The sequence below is a fragment of the Elephas maximus genome, chromosome 19 (genome assembly GCF_024166365.1).
Source record: "Elephas maximus indicus isolate mEleMax1 chromosome 19, mEleMax1 primary haplotype, whole genome shotgun sequence".
NCBI classification, from domain to species: domain Eukaryota; kingdom Metazoa; phylum Chordata; class Mammalia; order Proboscidea; family Elephantidae; genus Elephas; species Elephas maximus.
Window position 1 is genome coordinate 3207546 of NC_064837.1, and position 18264 is coordinate 3225809.

The window sequence follows — 18264 nt, forward strand, 5'->3', positions numbered from 1 at the left end:
GGATGTGGTGGGAATCACCACCCTTGTGTCCTTCAAGACCTTGATGGTGGCAGTAATCTCCGAAATCCCTTCAGGAATGTGGTATTGCTTTTGGTTTACTATTTTCCCAGGTAGGGGTAGTTCTAATGGCCTCATTGTACTTCTCGACATGCGAAAATTGAAAGGTATTATCTATGCAATCACCCAGAGCCTCTTCTTTCACCAATTCCTGATCTATTGGTGGTGATATTTTTCATATTTCAGTTGCCACCTCACACCACGGATTAGCAATGCCTTCTTTACTGCCAGAAGCAGAGTCATCTACCTCTTTAAGACTAACCAGACCTGGGAACCAATTTAGAAAATTCATTCTTACGATTTTTTTTTTTTTTCTCTAGGACCACTCTCAGTACCAAATGTCTTAGGCTGGGACCTCTAGAGAGGAAAATCAGTAAAGTGTATGTGTGTGTATATATATATAGAGAGAGAGAGATTGAGAGAGAGAGAGAGTTATATCAAGGAAATGGCTCGTGCAGTTTCTAGAGGCTATAACATCCCAAGTCTGTGGGGCAGGAAAGAGACTTCTCCTGACTCAGGTAGCCAAACCCAACCGAATAAAACCCAGTGCCTTTGAGTTGATTCTGACTCCTAGCGACCCTATAGGACAGAGTAGAATTGCCCCATAGAGTTTCCAAGGAGCACCAGGTGGATTTGAACCGCTGACCCTTTGGTTCGCAGCTGTAGCACTTAACCACTATGCCACCAGTGTTTCCCACATAGCCAAAGGGGCTGGCAAATCCAAGATCGGCAGGCCTGAGAGCAGGGTTGTTTCAGGCTATGAAGACTGACGAATCTCAAGATGGGCGGGCAAGACTGTAGGTAACCTGCTAGTTCAAGTCCCAAGAACTGGAGGTCAGATGAACAGGAACTAGCTGCAGGGTCCAGAACGTGCAAAAGCCCTGGCAAGGAGAGCAGTAAGGACCAGACACGGAGGGTGGAAAGATGAAGGCTACTACAGTCCCCACCCCCACCAGTACCACTCACAGCAGATCCCATCATGGGGTGATCACGTATCGGACCTCAACGGGAAGTGATCGCAACTTTATCTGACTGCCAAAACACTGAGAATTATGGCCCAGCCAAGTTGACACACAATCTTAACCATCAGACAGATTCATTAGGAAATCTTGTTGTCTTGACCTTCAAACATATCCAGAAACTGCTGCTACTACATCATCTACTGTCACCACTCTGACACAAGCATCTTGTTTGGATTATTACAATAGTCTCTTACCCATTTTCACCACAGTAGCTGGAATGATCTTTTGAGAATGAAAGTCAGATCACAGCATTCCTCTGCTCAAAACCCTTCAATGACTTCCCTTTTCACTCAGAGTAAAAGCCCAGGTCCTTCCAAAGAGTTACCAACCGCCAGTTGCCAGTCGATTCCCACTCATGATGATCCATGTGTGTTGGAGTCGAACAATGGCTATTTTTAGAAGTAGATTTTCAGACTTTTCTTTCACACCACCTCTGGGTGGACTTGAACTTCCAACCACTTAGCAGCTCAGTGCTTTTACTGTTTGCGCTACCAAGGGACTCCTCCAAAGACTTAACAGGCTCTTATATTATCAGCACCCACCCCCTCCTGCATTACCTCCTTGATCTTATATTCTACTCTCCTTCCTTCTATGATCCAATAAGTATTTATAGCAAAGAAACATAAATTCAGTTTAAATAAGTTTTTTAGTCTGGTTTCTAACATAAATACAATTCGTAAGTATAATATAAAAATAGGAATACAATAAATAAATATTTTTAAAGGGAATATATTTAAGATAAAAGCAATATTTAATTATAATTATCTGGGTCTGAAACGTCAGACTATTAGAAAAATATAGCAAGTAACAAGTGGGCAATAGGTAGATAAGGAATAAACAAATATGCTAAATTACTTATCTGAAATAAAGAATGCTTAAAAATACCATTTCATCTTGACTTTGAGAAATAGAGGTCAAATGTAATTTTGCAAACCATAAAACTAATTTCCATGAGGATTAAAAACAGGGTATAATGAAACTATACAGCCAAAGACGGAAAATAGAGAAAACGAAACCAGTGAAGAACCATGTAGTCGGAAATTATACACTAACAGAAATGGGGTTGTTGTCACTATTGTTAGCTGCCGTGGAGTCGCCCCTGACTCATGGCAGCTCTGTACACAAACAGACTGAAATGCTTCCTAGTCCTGTGCCACCCCCACGATCAGTTGTAGATCTGATCATGAGATCCACAGGGTTTTCATTGGCTGATTTTAAGCAGGTAGGTTGCCAGACCTTTTTTCCTAGTCTTTCTTAGCCTGGAAGCCAGTGGAAGACTTACAGATGGGGTATGACAGGCCTAGAGGTGGGCATTATCTAGGGTGGGTGGCAAGATAAATTCCATCCTTCTCTGCTGTCTGAATAAGAATATGTCTCAAAGGTGAGAAAAGCACATGCCATTTGCAGACTGTGGTTCTCAGTGGTCTGGCCAAATGCTAGTCTAGTTGCTGTTCTGTAATGTCCCATAACATAATGCAACACAGAATACATAACATAATGTAACGTAAGCACTTTCCATAATGTATTCTAATGTAGTGTAATCAAATTAGGGTGTGTTCCGCCTCTACAGTTTTTTTTTTTTTAAATTGTACTTTAGGTGGAAGTTTACAGCTCAAGTTATTTTCTCTTACAAACATTATACACATGTTATTATGTGAGCCTAGTTGCTATCCCTATATGTGACCGCACATTTCTCCTTTCAATCCAGAATTTCCCGTGTCCATCCAACCAGCTCCTATCCCTTTCTGCCTTCTCATCTCACCTCCAGACAGGAGTTGCTCATTTAGTCTTGTGTATCTACTTGAACTAAGAAGCACACTCTTCACCAGTATCAATTTATGTCTTATAGTCCAGACTATCATCTGTCTGAAGAGTTGGCTTCTGTAATGGTTTTAGTTGCAGGTTAACAGAGGGTCCGGGGGCCATGTCTTCTGGGGTTCCTTCAGTCTCAGTCAGACCATTAAGTCTGGTCTTTTTACTAGAATTTGAATTCTGTGCCCCACTTTTCTCCTGTGCTATCAGGGACTCTGTTGTGTTTCCTGTCAGGACCGTCATTGGTGGTAGCCGGGCACCATCTAGTTCTTCTGGTCTCAGGCTGATGGAGTCTCTGGTTTATGAGGCCCCTTTTGTCTCTTGGGCTAGTATTTTCCTTGCATCTTCAGTGTCCTTCATTGTTCTTTGCTCCAGGTGGGTTGGGACCAATCGATTCATCTTAGATGGCTACTCACCAGCTTTTAAGACCCCAGACGCCACTCACCAAAGTGGGATGCAGAACATTTTCTTAATAAATTTTCTTACGCCAATTGACCTAGATGTGTCCTGAAAACATGGTCCCTAGACCCCTGCCCCCACCCCCACCCCCAAGTGTCTGTCAGTTTGTCATACTGTGGGGGCATCAGGATTGAAGGAAGACTCAGTAATGACCTGCTTTATGCAGATGAAACAACCTTGCTTGCTGAAAGTGAAAAGGACTTGAAGCACTTACTAATGAAGATCAAAGACCACAGCCTTCAGTATGGATTGCACCTCAACATAAAGAAAACAAAAATCCTCACAACTGGACCAATGAGCAACATCATGATAAACGGAGAAAAGATTGAAGTTGTCAAGGATTTCATTTTACCTGGATCCACAATCAACAGCCATGGAAGCAGCAGTCAAGAAAGCAAAAGACATATTGCACCGGACAAATCTGCTGCAAAGGACCTCTTCAAAGTGTTGAAAAGCAGGGATGTCACCTTGAAGACTAAGGTGCGCCTGACCCAAGCCATGGTATTTTCAATTGCATCATATGCATGTGAAAGCTGGACCACGAATAAAGAAGACCGAAGAAGAATTGACGCCTTTGAATTGTGGTGTTGGCAAAGAATATTGAATATCCCATGGACTGCCAAAAGAACGAACAAATCTGTCTTGGAAGAAGTACAACCAGAATGCTCCTTAGAAGCAAGGATGGCAAGACTGTGTCTTACATGCTTTGGACATGTTGTCAGGAGGGATCAGTCTCTGGAGAAGCACATAGTGCTTGTCAGAGTACAGGGTCAGCGGAAAAGAGGAAGACCCTCAACAAGGTGGATTGACACAGTGGCTGCAACAATGAGCTCAACCATAGCAACGATTATAAGGATGGCGCAGGATCGGGCAGTGTTTCATTCTGTTGTGCCTAGGGTCGCTATGAGTCGGAGCCGACTCAACGGCACCTAACAACAACAATAAACCCCTGCCCCTGCTCCACCATCCCTTGAAATGCTTGATTTAGCTTTTGGTTTAGTCCAGTGGTGCTGACTTCCCATGTATTGTGTGTTGTCCTTCCCTTCACCCAAGATAATTCTTGTCTACTATTTTTTTTTTTATCTTAGTGAATTCCCCGTTTCCTCCCTCCCCACCCTCGTAACTATCAAAGAATGTTTTCTTCTGTGTTTAAACCTTTTCTTGACTTCTTATAATAGTGGTCTCATAGAAAATTTGTCCTTTTGTGATTGACTAATTTCACTCAGCATAATACCCTCCAGATCCGTCCATGTTATGAGATGTTTCACAGAATCATCATTGTTCTGCATCCTTGCATAGTATTCCATTGTGTGAATATACTATAAATTTGTTTATCCATTCATCCATTGATGGGCACCATGGTTGCTTCCATCTTTTTGCTATTGTGAACAGCGCTGCAATGAATATGGGTGTGCATATATCTATTCTGTGATGGCTCTTATTTCTCTAGGATTTATTCCAAGAGGTGGGTTTTCTGGATTATATGGTACTTCTATTTCTCTCTTTTTAAGGAAGCTCCCAATCCATTTCCAAAGTGGTTGTACCATTTTACATTCCCGCCAGCAGTGTGTAAATGTCACAGTCGCTCCACAACCTCTCCTACATTTATTATTTTGTGTTTTTTGGATTAATGCTAGCCTTGTTAAAAAAAATTAGATTTTTTTTTGTTGAGGTAAGATGGTATCTCATTGCAGTTTTGATTTGCGTTTCTCTAATGGCTAATAATTGTGAGCATTTCCTTATGTATCTGTTAGCCACCTGAGTGTCTTCTTTGGTGAACTGCCTTTTCATATCCTTTGCCCATTTTTTCATTGGGTTATTTGTAATTTTGTGGTTGAAGTTTTGCAGTATCTTGTAGATTTTAGAGATTAAACCCTGATCAGATACATCATAGCCAAAATTTTTTTCCAGTCTGTAGGTTGTCTTTTTACTCTTTTTGTGAAGTCTTTGGGTGAGCATAAGTGTTTGATTTTTAGGAGCTCCCAGTTATCTAGTTTCTCTTCTGGTGTTTGTGCATTGTTCGTTATGGTTTGTATACTGTTTATGACATTTAAAAGGGCTCCTATTTTTTTCTTCCATGATTTTTATCGTTTTAGATTTTATATTTAGGTCTTTGATCCATTGCGAGTTAGTTTTTGTGCATGGCGTGAGGTATGGGTCTTGTTTCATTTTTTTGCCGGTGGATATCCAGTTATGCAAGCACCATTTGTTAAAAAGACTGTCTTTTCCCCATTTAGTGGGCTTTAGGCCTTTGTCAAATATCAGCTGCTCATAGGTGGTTGAATTCTCAGTTCTCTGGATTCTCAATTCTGTTCCATTGGTCTATGTATCAGTTGTTGTACAATTACCAGGCTGTTTTGACTACGGTGGCGGTATAATAGGTTCTAAAATCAGGTAGTGTGAGGCCTCCCACTTTGTTCTTCTTCAGTAATGTTTTACTTATCTGGGGCCTCTTCCCTTACTACATGAAGTTGGTGATTTTTTTCTCCGTCTCATTAAAAAATGTTGTTGGAGTTGGAATCAGGATTGTATTGTATCTGTAGATCACTTTGGGTAGAATTGACGTATAAATAGATATTTTGGCAGACTTTATCTCTCTGTTCACTGTTTGCTCTTTCCATCACCTACAGATCTTGGAACAAAAGCCTACAGAAGTCTCCAGGCTATTACCTGGCCTATGGATTTTGGACTTGTCATTCCGCATAACTGTGTGAGTCAATTCTTTGAAGCAAGTCTCGCAACTATAGTAAATATATAACTAATATATATATAACTATAGTAAATCTCTCTCTCTCTCTCAAGAGAGAAAGAGAGAGTGAGAGAAAAATAGTATTTTCATGCAAATAACGCATGTGTTATACGGTTTATTGCCAACCATGCCCTCCCCACATGAGGTGTTTTCATAGGCATGCTACGCTAGTTTTTCTTTACAGCAACATGTAAAAAAAATTAGTACAACACACTTAATGAAAATACTTCTCAGAGGGAGGGCGCAGTTGGCAAACATAACAAAAAAACATGTAACATGTGAGTTAGCTGACCTGACACCTTGACTAAGACATTAATGAGCTGCCTAAGGCCACAAAGCAAGTAATAAGCAAGGCTTCAAGAACAGTGCTCTTCCTAGTTGAAGAAAGTATGGAAGTTTGCTTACCAAGACTCATCCAGTAGAGCAGGTATAGTGGGGAATGATTCTTCCCCATTTTCTTCCAACAAAGGGAATTTTCTTCTGTTGCCTCTTTGCTCCTTTGCCTCTGGAGAGGCGAAGTGACTTTACATGATTGGGAAATCTGAAGAAATTACAGGCATAGTGCCTGCAGGGAGCTAGAGTTCTTCAGGCCTGAATGTCACCTGAGCATGCGCTCTGTACAACCTGCAGGGTAAGGAAAGGGGAAGGCCTCCCCAGTGCACCATAGTGTGAGGCTGAGGGGGGTAAGTTCATTTAATTTTGGGGTTTTGTTAGCAGGCCTACTGAGCTCACACTAAGAAATGTCCTCTAATATGGCCTCTATCAATAATAACAGTCATATTTTGGTCTTCATATTTACTCATTTTTCTATTTCTCAACTTGATTAGTACTGAGGTAGAAAGATGGGATCATAAATTGGGGGCCCTTTTGGAGATGCCAGGAGCCCTGGTGGCTCAGTGGTTAAGAGCTTGGCTGCCACCAAAAGGTAGGCAGTTTCAATCTACCAGGTGCTCCTTGGAAACCCTATGGGGTGGTTCTATTCTATCCTATAGGGTTGCTATGAGTCAGAACGGACTCATCAGCAACAGGTTCGTTGGGTTGGGTTGGAGATGCCAAGAGTAGGACAACCCACTGTTTTAATGGTACCATTTTGATTGTAGGTTGAATTCAAATAATAGAAATACGTATTCTCATGTTTTACCACAAAGTGGTGTGGCCATTTTCTCCATGGCCCTGATCATTAAAGAATGTGGAAATGAGTGATGTGATACATAATGTGTAGAGCTCTGCTTCCTGTCCTCTCAAAGCTAAAGCAGCCCAGTCTCTAAAGCACATCTGCATTATCCATGTTCTTCCTATTGTTCTAGTGAGTGGCTCTTTCGGCAGTGCAGGTATTATTTCTTTCGAAGCACTATTTTCTCTGCTATGGCTGGCTCTGTCCAGAGATCATGGTCCTACCATCACAAACATTTATTCTGGCTGCACCAGGGACCTTGGGATCAGGTTTGATTGGTGGGTGGAGGTAGCCATTGCCTTTTCTCTATCTTCTCCGTTTTAATTTAGGTCTTGGATACCAGTGAGATCTTGAGAAGCTCCTGCATTATTTGCTTCCATCAATGATATATAGACAGAAGAACCTCCTTCAACAGAAGGAACTAAATCCGGGAAAGTCATCACTACCCCTGCCCCACATTTAGGTTTTAAAAATGTATCAGATGGATATTGATTGTCAGAAAGAACAACGGTTCTTGAGGAGAAACTTTGAGAGACTGACCAGTGGATCTGGAATGAGTAACAGGCTATATTTGTGGGGTCAGGGTGGCCTCTAGAACAGCACTGGCAGAGAAGGATCATGTAGTTATAGCTCAGCTAGTGGAGATCCCACGAGCCTGGATTCACCACTGGCCACACTGCAGAGGGTCTGGATGCAGGGAGATCAGTAGCAGTGATGGTGCGGGCATAGGGGCTGCAGGATTGGGAGCCTCAGACAATTGTATGTGACCATTCATTTTTCATTCATTCATTCATTCTGTAAATAATTATTGAGGACTGGGCACTAAGAAACAGAGGCCAGACAAACAGACAAGATCCATGCCCTTATAGACAAGTAAAATATAAACAAACAACATAATTACAGAGTGAGGAAAAGATTTTTTTAACACCAGCACCCCTAAGGAGCATTTAAATTGCTTGGGGCATGTGATGGACAATTTTATTTGTCAGATAGGCTAGTCTATGTTACTGTTGCTTTTATCTGCTGTTGAGTTGGCCCCCGACTCATGGCAACCCCATGCACAATGGAATGAAATGCTGCCTGGTCCTGTGCCATCCCCATGATCAGTTGTGAATCAGACTGATGTGATCCACAGGGTTTTCACTGGCTGATTTTCAGAAGTAAATTGCCTGGCCTTTTTTTCTTGTACTTCTTAGTTTGGAAACTACTGTTCAGCATCATAGCAACATGTAACCTCCACTGACAGGTGGGTGGTGGCTGTACCTGAGATGAGTTGGCAGGAAATCAAACCTGGTTTTCCTTCATGGAAGGTAAGAATTCTACCTTGGAACCACTAATACCCCTTTGGCTGGGCTATAGTTGCCAGTTATTAAATCAAACACTACTGTAGGTGTTGCTGTGAAGGCATTTTGTAGATGTAATTAACAGCTACAATCAGTTGATTTTAAGTAAAGAAGATTATCTTTGATAATCTGGGTGGGTCTGATCCAATCAGTTGAAAGGCCTTAAAAGCAGAGTTGAGGTTTCTTTGAGAAAGAAGAAATTCTGCCTGTGGACAGAAGGGTCAGCTCCTGTCTAAGAGTTTCAACCTGCCCTTCCTGATAGTCCTTTCAGATGTGCCTAACCTGCCCCACAATCCCAGAAATTAATTCCTTGCAATAAATCTCTTAATATGTATTAAGAACCTATTGATTCTACTAGTGTGGTGGAGCTCTGACTGATACAGGGGAAATTCCTGCTGATACAGACAGTGAGGTTTCAGAGGCCCTAATGTGACCTAAATATAGATGTGACCTTCCTGTGCGCAGGGGCTTGTGGGTCTCCAGTCTACTGATTCCCTAAGTATGGAAATACTTGTCTGTTTCTTAGTTCTGATCAACCTTTTTGTGAAAGGCCATTCATTAATTTCTACAACTCCCTGTATTTGTTTTGTTTCCTATTTTCCCCATTTACTTTTGCTTCAATTCCTCCCCTTCCCTCTCCCCATCCCTGACTCATTCATACCTTCTGGGTGTCAGTTTTATACTTAGGTCTTTGGAAACTTTGGGGTTGAGTCTCAGCTCTGACACCAGGTGATAAGAGGTGTCCAGTCTTGCCTCCTTCTGCTATTTTCATCAGTATTAACACATTTGCCTCTCCACATGTATCTGTGGAGTTGGGTTGGGACAGGTCTCATGGAGATGTGGCTACCTGGTAGGTCTTCACACCTACTGGTTGCCATGTCACAGACTCAGTCTGTCCCATCTCCTTCCTCACATTCCCTGAGCTATCCAACAGTAAGAAAGATGTCTGTGGACAGGGAAACGTCCCATCTCCCGTTCCATCCTAAGACTCACCAACCAACCCTTATTTCCTCCTTTAATAAGCATAGAGTTGCTTTATGGAAGAGGTCAATGGTGTTCTGGCCACGAAAGTGTTTTACTTGGACATTTTATCATGCCCCCAGGGGTAGTCCACTGGTGGAATTCTTGCCTTCCATATGGTTTGACTCCCAGCCAATGTACCTCATTCATATGTAGCCATCACCCATCTGTCAGTGGAGGCCTGTGTATCGCTATGATGCTGAACAGGTTTCAGCAGATGTCCCAGACTAAGACAACTGGGAAGAAAGGCCTGGTGATCTACTTTTGAAAATCAGCCAATGAAAACCCTATGGTCCAAACCATAACTAACTGATCATGGGAATAGCACAGAACCAGACAGCATTTAGTTCACATTGTGCAAGTGGTCATCATGAGTCAAGGACCAATTCAACAGCAGCTAATACTGAAAAAAACCAAACCTCTTGCCACCAGTGGATTCCGACTCATAGCGGCCCTACAGGACAGAGTAGAACTGCCCCACACGGTTTCCAAGGAGTATCTGATGGAATCGAACTGACGACCTTTTGGTTAGCAACTGTAGCGCTTAATCCAGGATCATCTTCCCATCTCAAGATCTTTGGGAGTCCCTGGGTGGTTGCAGATGTTTACACGATTAACTTCTAACCAACAGGTTGAAGGTTTGAGTCCACTCAGAGGTGACTTAGAAGAAAGGCCTGGCAATCTACTTTTGAAAATCAGCCAGTGAAAACTCTATAGATCACAAAAGTCCAATTCACAACTGATCATGGGTACGACACATGCCCGGACAGCATTTTGTTCTGTTGTGTATGAGGCTGACCTGAATCAAGGGCCACTGGCAGCTAACAACAACACAGGGTCTGAAAAGGCCGCGCAGCTAAACAAGTGCTCAGCTTGACCACTTTCTCTTCTTCCTCACATTGGTACCCAAGTTTGCTCCAGGGTGTTTGTGACGGGGATACTTGTGTGCAAGTACGGAAGTCTCTGGATGCTGACACATTTTCTTGAGGAATAAGAGATCCTGCACTCATTTCACTGAGAGGTGCAGAGACTTGCCCCAAGTCCCATCGGAGAGGGCAGAAGAACTGGAGTGGGAAGTGAGTCTCCTGACTCTTCCTCTAGCATTTTTCCTACTATTCCCCACTGCTTCTCGACATTGATAATAACTCCTCAGACAAAGTGTAAGGACATCTGTTGAAGCCCTGGGTTTGGGGCACTGGAGGCCTGGTTGTTGTTGCAGCCTGCTGCTAACTAGTTGTATGGCCTTGGCCAAGTTCTTCGTGAGAAGATTCTCCTCGGCTGCTGCTGAGTGACCCGCTCTAGCTGCCCCTTTCCTGGCTCACGGGTGGTCCGCCGACTGTGGGAGCTGAGAGTCACCATAAAGTCTTCTAAGTCAAAGCCATCATTCTGTGGCTGCGGGTGGAGAAACAGACCCTGAGAATTTACATCCCAAAGTCACGAAGAAGGTAAGGAATAGAAAATGCACCGGGCCGCTTTTGAAATCCAAGAAAGAAAATAATAGGAGAAGCCTTCTCTCTTTTAGTGATTAAACCTAAACAAAACAAAAGCCATTGCCTTTGAGTCAATTCCAACTGACAGCGACCGTGTAGGACAGAGTGGAACTGTTCCGTAGGGTTTCCAAGGTGTGGCTGGTGGATTCAAACTGCTGACCTAATTGATTAGCAGCCGAGCTCTTAACCGCTGCACCATGATTTCCTCCACCGTGGTGGTTGTTGGCAATGGGAGAAACAGGGCTTACCTGGACTTGGTAGTGCTCAAAACAGTGGATTCAGAAAGTCACGTTGAATACACTCCTGACACTCGTCTACATGACCTGGTTCCTCCCTTAAGGAAGGTGAGGTATTGCAGGGAGTCTATGTAAGCACCAAATATGGTGATAAAATGCATGTTTTACCGTATCATTTTTCTGTATCGGGTTGCTCCTAAATGGTTAACCAGAAAAACCTAACCAGTTGTCCTGAGTAGACTCTGACTCGTGATGGCCCGTGTGTGTCAGAGAACTGTGCTCCATGGGGTTTTCAATGGCCGATTTTTGCCAGTGGATCACCAGCCCTTTCTTCTGAGGCACCTCTGGCTGGACTCAAACCTCCATCCTTTCAGTTAACCATTTGCACCACCCACGGATTCCATTTTAAATTGTTCATCTGCATCCTCCTTCTGCCTGTGTGTTAACAATGGGAGAGAGCTGGAAGGGTGAGGAAGGAGAGACTTGTAAGCTGTTGGGGGGCTGGCATTTAAACATGTCCTCAGAAGTAGGCACTTGCCCTCACACCCCACCTCTCTGACCCTGTGTATTTAAACTCTTTGGTCACAATTTTCTCTTCCCCAAAACGTGGGAGTTAGGCTCCTTACGGTCCTATAACTTTCTGAGTGATATTATTTTGTTGTTGGTGGTGGCTATTGAGTCAGCTCTGACTCATGACGACCTCATGTACGACATTATGAAATGTGGCCTGGTCCTGTGCCATCCTCGTGATTGTTGGCATGCTTGAGTCCATTGTTATGGCAACTGTTGTGGCTTCCAACCTAGGGGGCTCATATTCCATCACTATGTTGGACAATATTCTGTTGAGATCTTTAGGGTCTTCACTGGCTGATTTTTGGAAGCAGATCACCAGGCCTTTCTTCCTAGTCTGTCTTAGTCTGGAAGCTCTACTGAAATCTGTCCACCGTGGTGACTCTGCTGGTATTTGAAATACCGGTGGCATAGCTTCCAGCATCATAGCAACTTGCAAGCTGCCACAGTATAAAAAACTGACAGACTGGTGGTGATATTGTTAAATCCCTGATAAATGGAAGATATTAGCATTTACTTTTTAGACATGAGACCTCTGCTCTCTGTTTTTCCTCACAGGAGAAGTTTAAGTATTAATGCTAAGATAACAAAGTCTAATAAGGAATCCAACTAAGTATTTATAAAAGGCCATGCAGCGTCAAGGACAGGGCTTAAGACAACATCTCCAGCTACTTTTACTTCTTTGGGCAGCATCTCTTTAACAAGGTGCAGGCGTAAGGAGAGGAAACGCAAAGCCCAAAGTTGGCTCCATTTCTTTGGCTGACATTATGAGGTAAACAGTCCTGTAATTTATAGCAGCCCATTACTCAACACCTTGGATTCATTGTGGCTAACGGCACTGATGGAAATAAAATGCCCGGCCCGCCCCTCCCCACCCCCCACTCACTTCCTCCATCTGCTCATAATATTCACTCCTAAACATATAAAACCATTAATGTCTCCAGGAGTTGGCTTGTTTTTTAATCAAGATAAATATGGACAACTTCAGAACAATTAAAAAGGTACTGGGTAAAAATGACTTCAATGTATAAAAATTCATCACTAGCGTATTGTAAGCAGAGCTGATCTGTACTGCCATCATACTCTTCAATGATCCACTCTATAAATGCTTGCTTTAGTGTTTTTCTAATGTTGTTAATTTATCTATGGCTGTCACTCCAGGGCTGTTCACTTTGAACAAATGGCTGGTATTAATCATGAAGGGCCATTAGATGCCAAGGCCTGGTGTTAAATCAGATCAGGAGTGGCTCGTGTAAGCATTCTCAAAGTAAATTTTAATAACTGCTCCAGCTGTTGGAGTTTGTCACTACAATGGGGATTTAACCCTTTGGGTGTCATAAACATGGAAGAACCTGTAACAGGCTGGAGGGGTCAATGTTGGTATGAGCCAGGCTTTGAAAAAGGACAGAACTGGGAAACTCATCTTGTGCCTGGCCCTTGCTGATCCAGTTTTGACACTACTCAATACAACATGGAAGTTGAATTCTCCAGTATAAATTCCTATGAAGAACGGAGGAAGCTCAGAGAACTGTGGGGTCCAGGCGGATAACAGGAATGAGTGTATTAGACCAGGCGTACCCATCGTGTGACCAGCAGAGGGGTGGACTGTGGAGCTATAGAGAGAGCATGGCTCATCTAACGGACCTCTACCCATACCAAACGAGGTCACCAAGAGTGTGAACTCGGTGGTGACATTGGAGCTTGAAACCTGTATTTTTATATAAAAACTCTCAATTAAAAAAATCCTGGCATGTTTAAGAAGCATTGAGTTTCTGTTTATGGGAATGAAAAATTTGACAACAGCTATTGGTGAATATTGTACAAATGATTAATATAATTATTGTCACTGAGGTTGAAAAACCTTGAATTGGCAAATATTGTGTTATATATTTTTTTACAACAGTAAAAAATGTTGACCTGCTTTAATCTCAGAAAAAGAACAGCATGTGGGCTTTAAAAAACTTGTTGTTGGACAACAAATGGCAGAATTTGTGACCTCTAATATCTCTTGCTTGGGGTTCAGGAAGAATAGGTACTGACCCAGGGCAAGCATTTTTTTTTCAAACTAATTACTGGGACATGTTGTAAAGAGGTAGATGAAACCAATGGGATGTCTTAGGTAGGACTCTTAACAAGGTGGGTGTCTTAGTCATCTAGTGCTGCTGAAACAGAAATACCACAAGTGGATGGCTTTAACAAAGAGAAATTTATTCTCTCACAGTCTAGGAGGCAGGAAGTCCAAATTAAGGTGCCAGCTACAGGGGAAGACTTTCTCTTTCTGTTGGTTCTAGGGGAAGGTCCTTGTTATCAATCTTCCCCTGGTCTAGGAGTTACTCCGCAGAGGAACCCCAGGTCCAAAGGCTGTACTCTGCTCCCTGCGATGGTTTCCTGGTGGTATGAGATCACCCTCTCTCTGCTTGCTTCTCTCTTTTATGCCTCAAAAGAGACTGACTCAAGACACAATCTAATCTTGTAGATTGAGTCCTGCCTCATTAACATAAAACCCAACCAACCCAGTGCCCTCGAGTCGATTCTGACTCATAGCGACCCTAGAGAACAGAGTAGAACTGCCCCATAGAGTTTCCAAGGAGCGCCTGGCAGATTCGAACTGCTGACCCTTTGGTTAGCAGCCGTAGCATTTAACCACTATGCCTCCAGGGTTTCCTCATTAACATAACTGCCACTAATTCCACCTCATTAACGTCATAGAGGTAGGATTTACAACTCATAGGAAAATCACATCAGATGACAAAATGGTGGGCAATCACACAATACTGGGAATCACGGTCTAGCCCAGTTGACACACACATTTTCTGGGGACACAATTCAATCCACGTCAGTAGGTATTTTCTAAACATCTGTTTCGATGAATTAAGGAGTGCAGAATTTGTTCCTCCGGTTTCCATATTCTTAAAATTAGGAACTAGGGAATCGGTTCTTGCTAATCTAACTGCACACGTATACAAACACACCCCCCTTACACACTTCCACACGCACTCTCACGTACCAGCAGGATCTTTGTGACTGGTGTTCTCAGCTCCTCTTCCCTGCACTATGTCTGTGTTTTGTACAGCCGTGACTGGGTAAATATTGGTGCCTGGCGATGGCTGAGTGAACGAAATTTGGGTAAATGTAAGAGCAAATATAAGCTCCTTGTTCCGTTAATTACAAAAACATAAACTCCAAGGAGAAATTGGTGTAAGTTGCTGTCGAGGCAGCTCTGTCTTACGGTGACTTTATGTATAACAGAGCAAAACATTGCCTAATCCTGTGCCATCTTCATAGTTGTTGGTATGATCGTGCCCATTGTTGCAACCACTGTGTATTTTGGGTACCTTCCTACCTAGGGTGCTCATCTTGCTACACTAGATCGAACAATATTCTGTTGTGATCCATAGGGTTTTCATTGGCTAATTTCTGGAAGTAGATCTCCAGACCTTTCTTCCTAGTCTGTCTCAGTCTGGAAGCTCCACTGAACCCTGTTGTCTTAGTTATCTAGCGCTGCTATAACAGAAATACCACAGTAGCTTTAACAAACAGAAATTTATCCTCTCATGTTTGAGGAGGCTTGAAGTCCAAATTCAGGGCAGCAGCTCTAGGGGAAGGCTTTCTCTCTCTGTTGGTTCTGGCGGAAGGTCCTTGTCTCCTTTCAACATCTGTGGGCCTGACATTCCTTGGAGATCTCCATGTGTCTTGGCATTGATCTTCCCCTATCTAGGAGATTCTCAGTGCGGGGACCCCGGGTCCAAAGGACACATTCTGCTCCCGGCTCTTCTTTCTTGATGATAATGAGGTCCTTCTCTCTGCTGGGTTCTGTGTGCTTTCATCTCTTGTAAGATAAACAGTGAGACTCAAGTAAGGGTGTGACTTGAATAAGGATGAAAAATTGAGTCACACCCTCTAGTAAGATACATCCCACTCTAATCCTGCCTCGTTAACATAATGGACAACTCACTTCCAAATGGGACCATAACAACAGGCATAGAGGTTAAGATTTATAATAAATCACAAAACAGAGGATAATTACATCAGATCACAAAATGGAGGACAGCAACACTCCACTGGGAATCATGGCCTAGCCAAGTTCACACATATTTTTTGGGAACACAATTCAATCCATAGCATCTGTCCACCATGGATGGCCCTGTTGGCATTTGAAATACTGGTGGCATAGCTTCCAGCATTGTAGCAAAGTGAAAGCCCCCACAGTATGACAAACTGACAAAAACTGACAGATGGTGGTTAAATGAGAAACTATAAGGATACAAATGTGTGTCTGCCTGTGAAAATACATGTAATTACATAAAGAAATTCTGGAATTCTGGAAGGATACACCTTTGTTAGTGCATGGGGTATAACCAACAGGGTCAAACTGTTCCCCCCTTCTGATATGTAACTGACGGGGTTAAACTGTTCCCCCTCCTCTTTGCATCTCAGCCAGGCTCTCTGAGTTCCTGATAAGACATTTCTGGGTCGTCTGTTTCTCTGCTGAAGGCCACTTCACTACCAATCAGCTCCCCCCACCCCCCAATTTGGACATGAGCAATAAGCTGCAAAGTTGGCCTTAGATAAACTTCATGTGTCATAGCCCCCAGCTGTTATATTGCACCCCACTGCACCCCATACATGTTAATTCCTAAAATTGTCCACTTATTGCCAGAAACCTCATGAATTATGCATAAATTCCCTATCCTAAATGTCCTAAAATCCCCAGATTTGGGGAGCTTGATTTGAGAATTAGTCTCTCAGCTCCTTGTTTGACTACTTGCAATAAAGTCCACTTTCTCAAAGGCCTGGTGTCTCTCAGTTGACTCAAGGGTCCACACCAGGCAGGACCCATTCCCGTGGGGTAATGGGGGGTGGGGGGGGGATTGGGGTAAATGGAACAGGGGAGGAGCAAACGTTTTTACTATGTATCTTTAATATTGTTTTAGTTTATGAACCTTCTAATTATATTGTCTATTCAAAAGAATAAACATTTCCTTTAAAATAAACAAAGTATAGCACTTAACCAAATTCAATTACTAATTATAAATTAGAGCTAAAACACTAGTTCTGAACTTTGGCTGCATATTAAAGCCATCTGGAGAGTTTCCAAAAATGCCAGTGCCTGGCCACATCCAAGATCAATTAAGTCAGCATCTCTGGGGCAGGACCAGGCATCAGTCATTTTTTAAAGCTTTTCAGGTAACTTCATTGCACAGCCAAAGCTGGAAACCACTGAGTTAGATCAAGTGTTAAGAAGTAAAGGTTAGATACTTTTATAAAATGTTTACTCAACAATAGTTTAATTGAACTCTGGTTTTTCATAGCAGAGCTAAGTTGGAAGCACAGTAAAATACTTATTAGAGCCGGAATCCAGTTATGGAATATAAATAGCTGTGATTCTACTTAGCTTTAAAAACAACCCACCAAGTAGGCAGTCTTTGAGTCCCTCCTTTCACTGGTTGGTGACAAAATCGCATGCTAACTTCCAAGGCCCTTTCTACTTCTTTGAATGTCAGGAAGCTGGTTTTCTGCTCTTTCTGCTCTGTCTCCTACTTGGAGTTTCATGCACCTTGGCTGTTGGAGAGCTATGTATACCATTTATTCCCCTTATTATTGGTGCTCAGCTTTTATGCGCATAAAATAATTGGAGGAGCTTGTTATAAATGCACATCCCCTTTTGAACCTTCAGGATTGTGACTCAGTAGTTCTGGCTTGGTGCTCAGGAATGTGAATATTTAGGAAGTTCTTCCAGGTGAATCTGATGCAGGTAGTCCAAGGATCAGATCAGACTATCAGAATGCAGTGGTGTGTTGGAGGTGGCTGTGAGGGCCGATTGTGAAACAGTCAGGGAATTTTCAAGACAGTTGTTAAACCATTGGTAGTTTGAAATTGGCTATGGTTGGAGTATTTATACCATGGAAATTGGCAAAGACTAAGTATCAGGGATTCGTTGTTGTTTTCCTGGAAAGCTAGTTTACCACCACACCAGTGGGCTTAAATCACATTACCTTGGTTCTTGGCCAAATTGTCTATAGGTTTGTTGTTAGTTGGTGTCGAGTCAATTCTAATTTATAGCAACCCCATGTGTTACAGAGTAGATCTGCTTCGCAGAGTTTTCTTGGCTATAGTCCTTATGGAAGCAGATCGCCAGGCCTTTTCTTCTCTGGTGCTGCTGGATGGCATTGAACCACAAATCTTCAGGTTAGCACAATCTAGTGTAAAACATTTTCCCTACCTAGAAACCCTTGTCTTAAAGTTTATCTTTTTCTTTTCAACTTTTTTATTTTAAAATAATTATAGGTTCACAGGAAGTTGCAAAACTAGTACAAAGTCCTATGAACCCT

At 42.6% G+C, this 18264-nt stretch overlaps 1 protein-coding gene across 6 annotated transcripts in view; it reads left to right on the forward strand.

The window, feature by feature from the left end:
* The window catches only part of PMP22 (peripheral myelin protein 22), a 332912-nt gene that overhangs the window by 205626 nt on the left and 109022 nt on the right, over positions 1-18264 (forward strand). For 2 of the 6 annotated variants that reach the window (XM_049861565.1, XM_049861567.1), the window contains exon 6: positions 5981-6060. The exons of 3 other annotated variants lie outside the window; for them this stretch is intronic. In XM_049861565.1, coding sequence (XP_049717522.1) covers positions 5981-6060 — 80 coding nt within the window. Of the gene's footprint in view, positions 1-5980; positions 6061-7602; positions 7643-18264 lie in introns of those variants that run through there. One more of the 6 variants, XM_049861566.1, reaches the window with a different exon arrangement.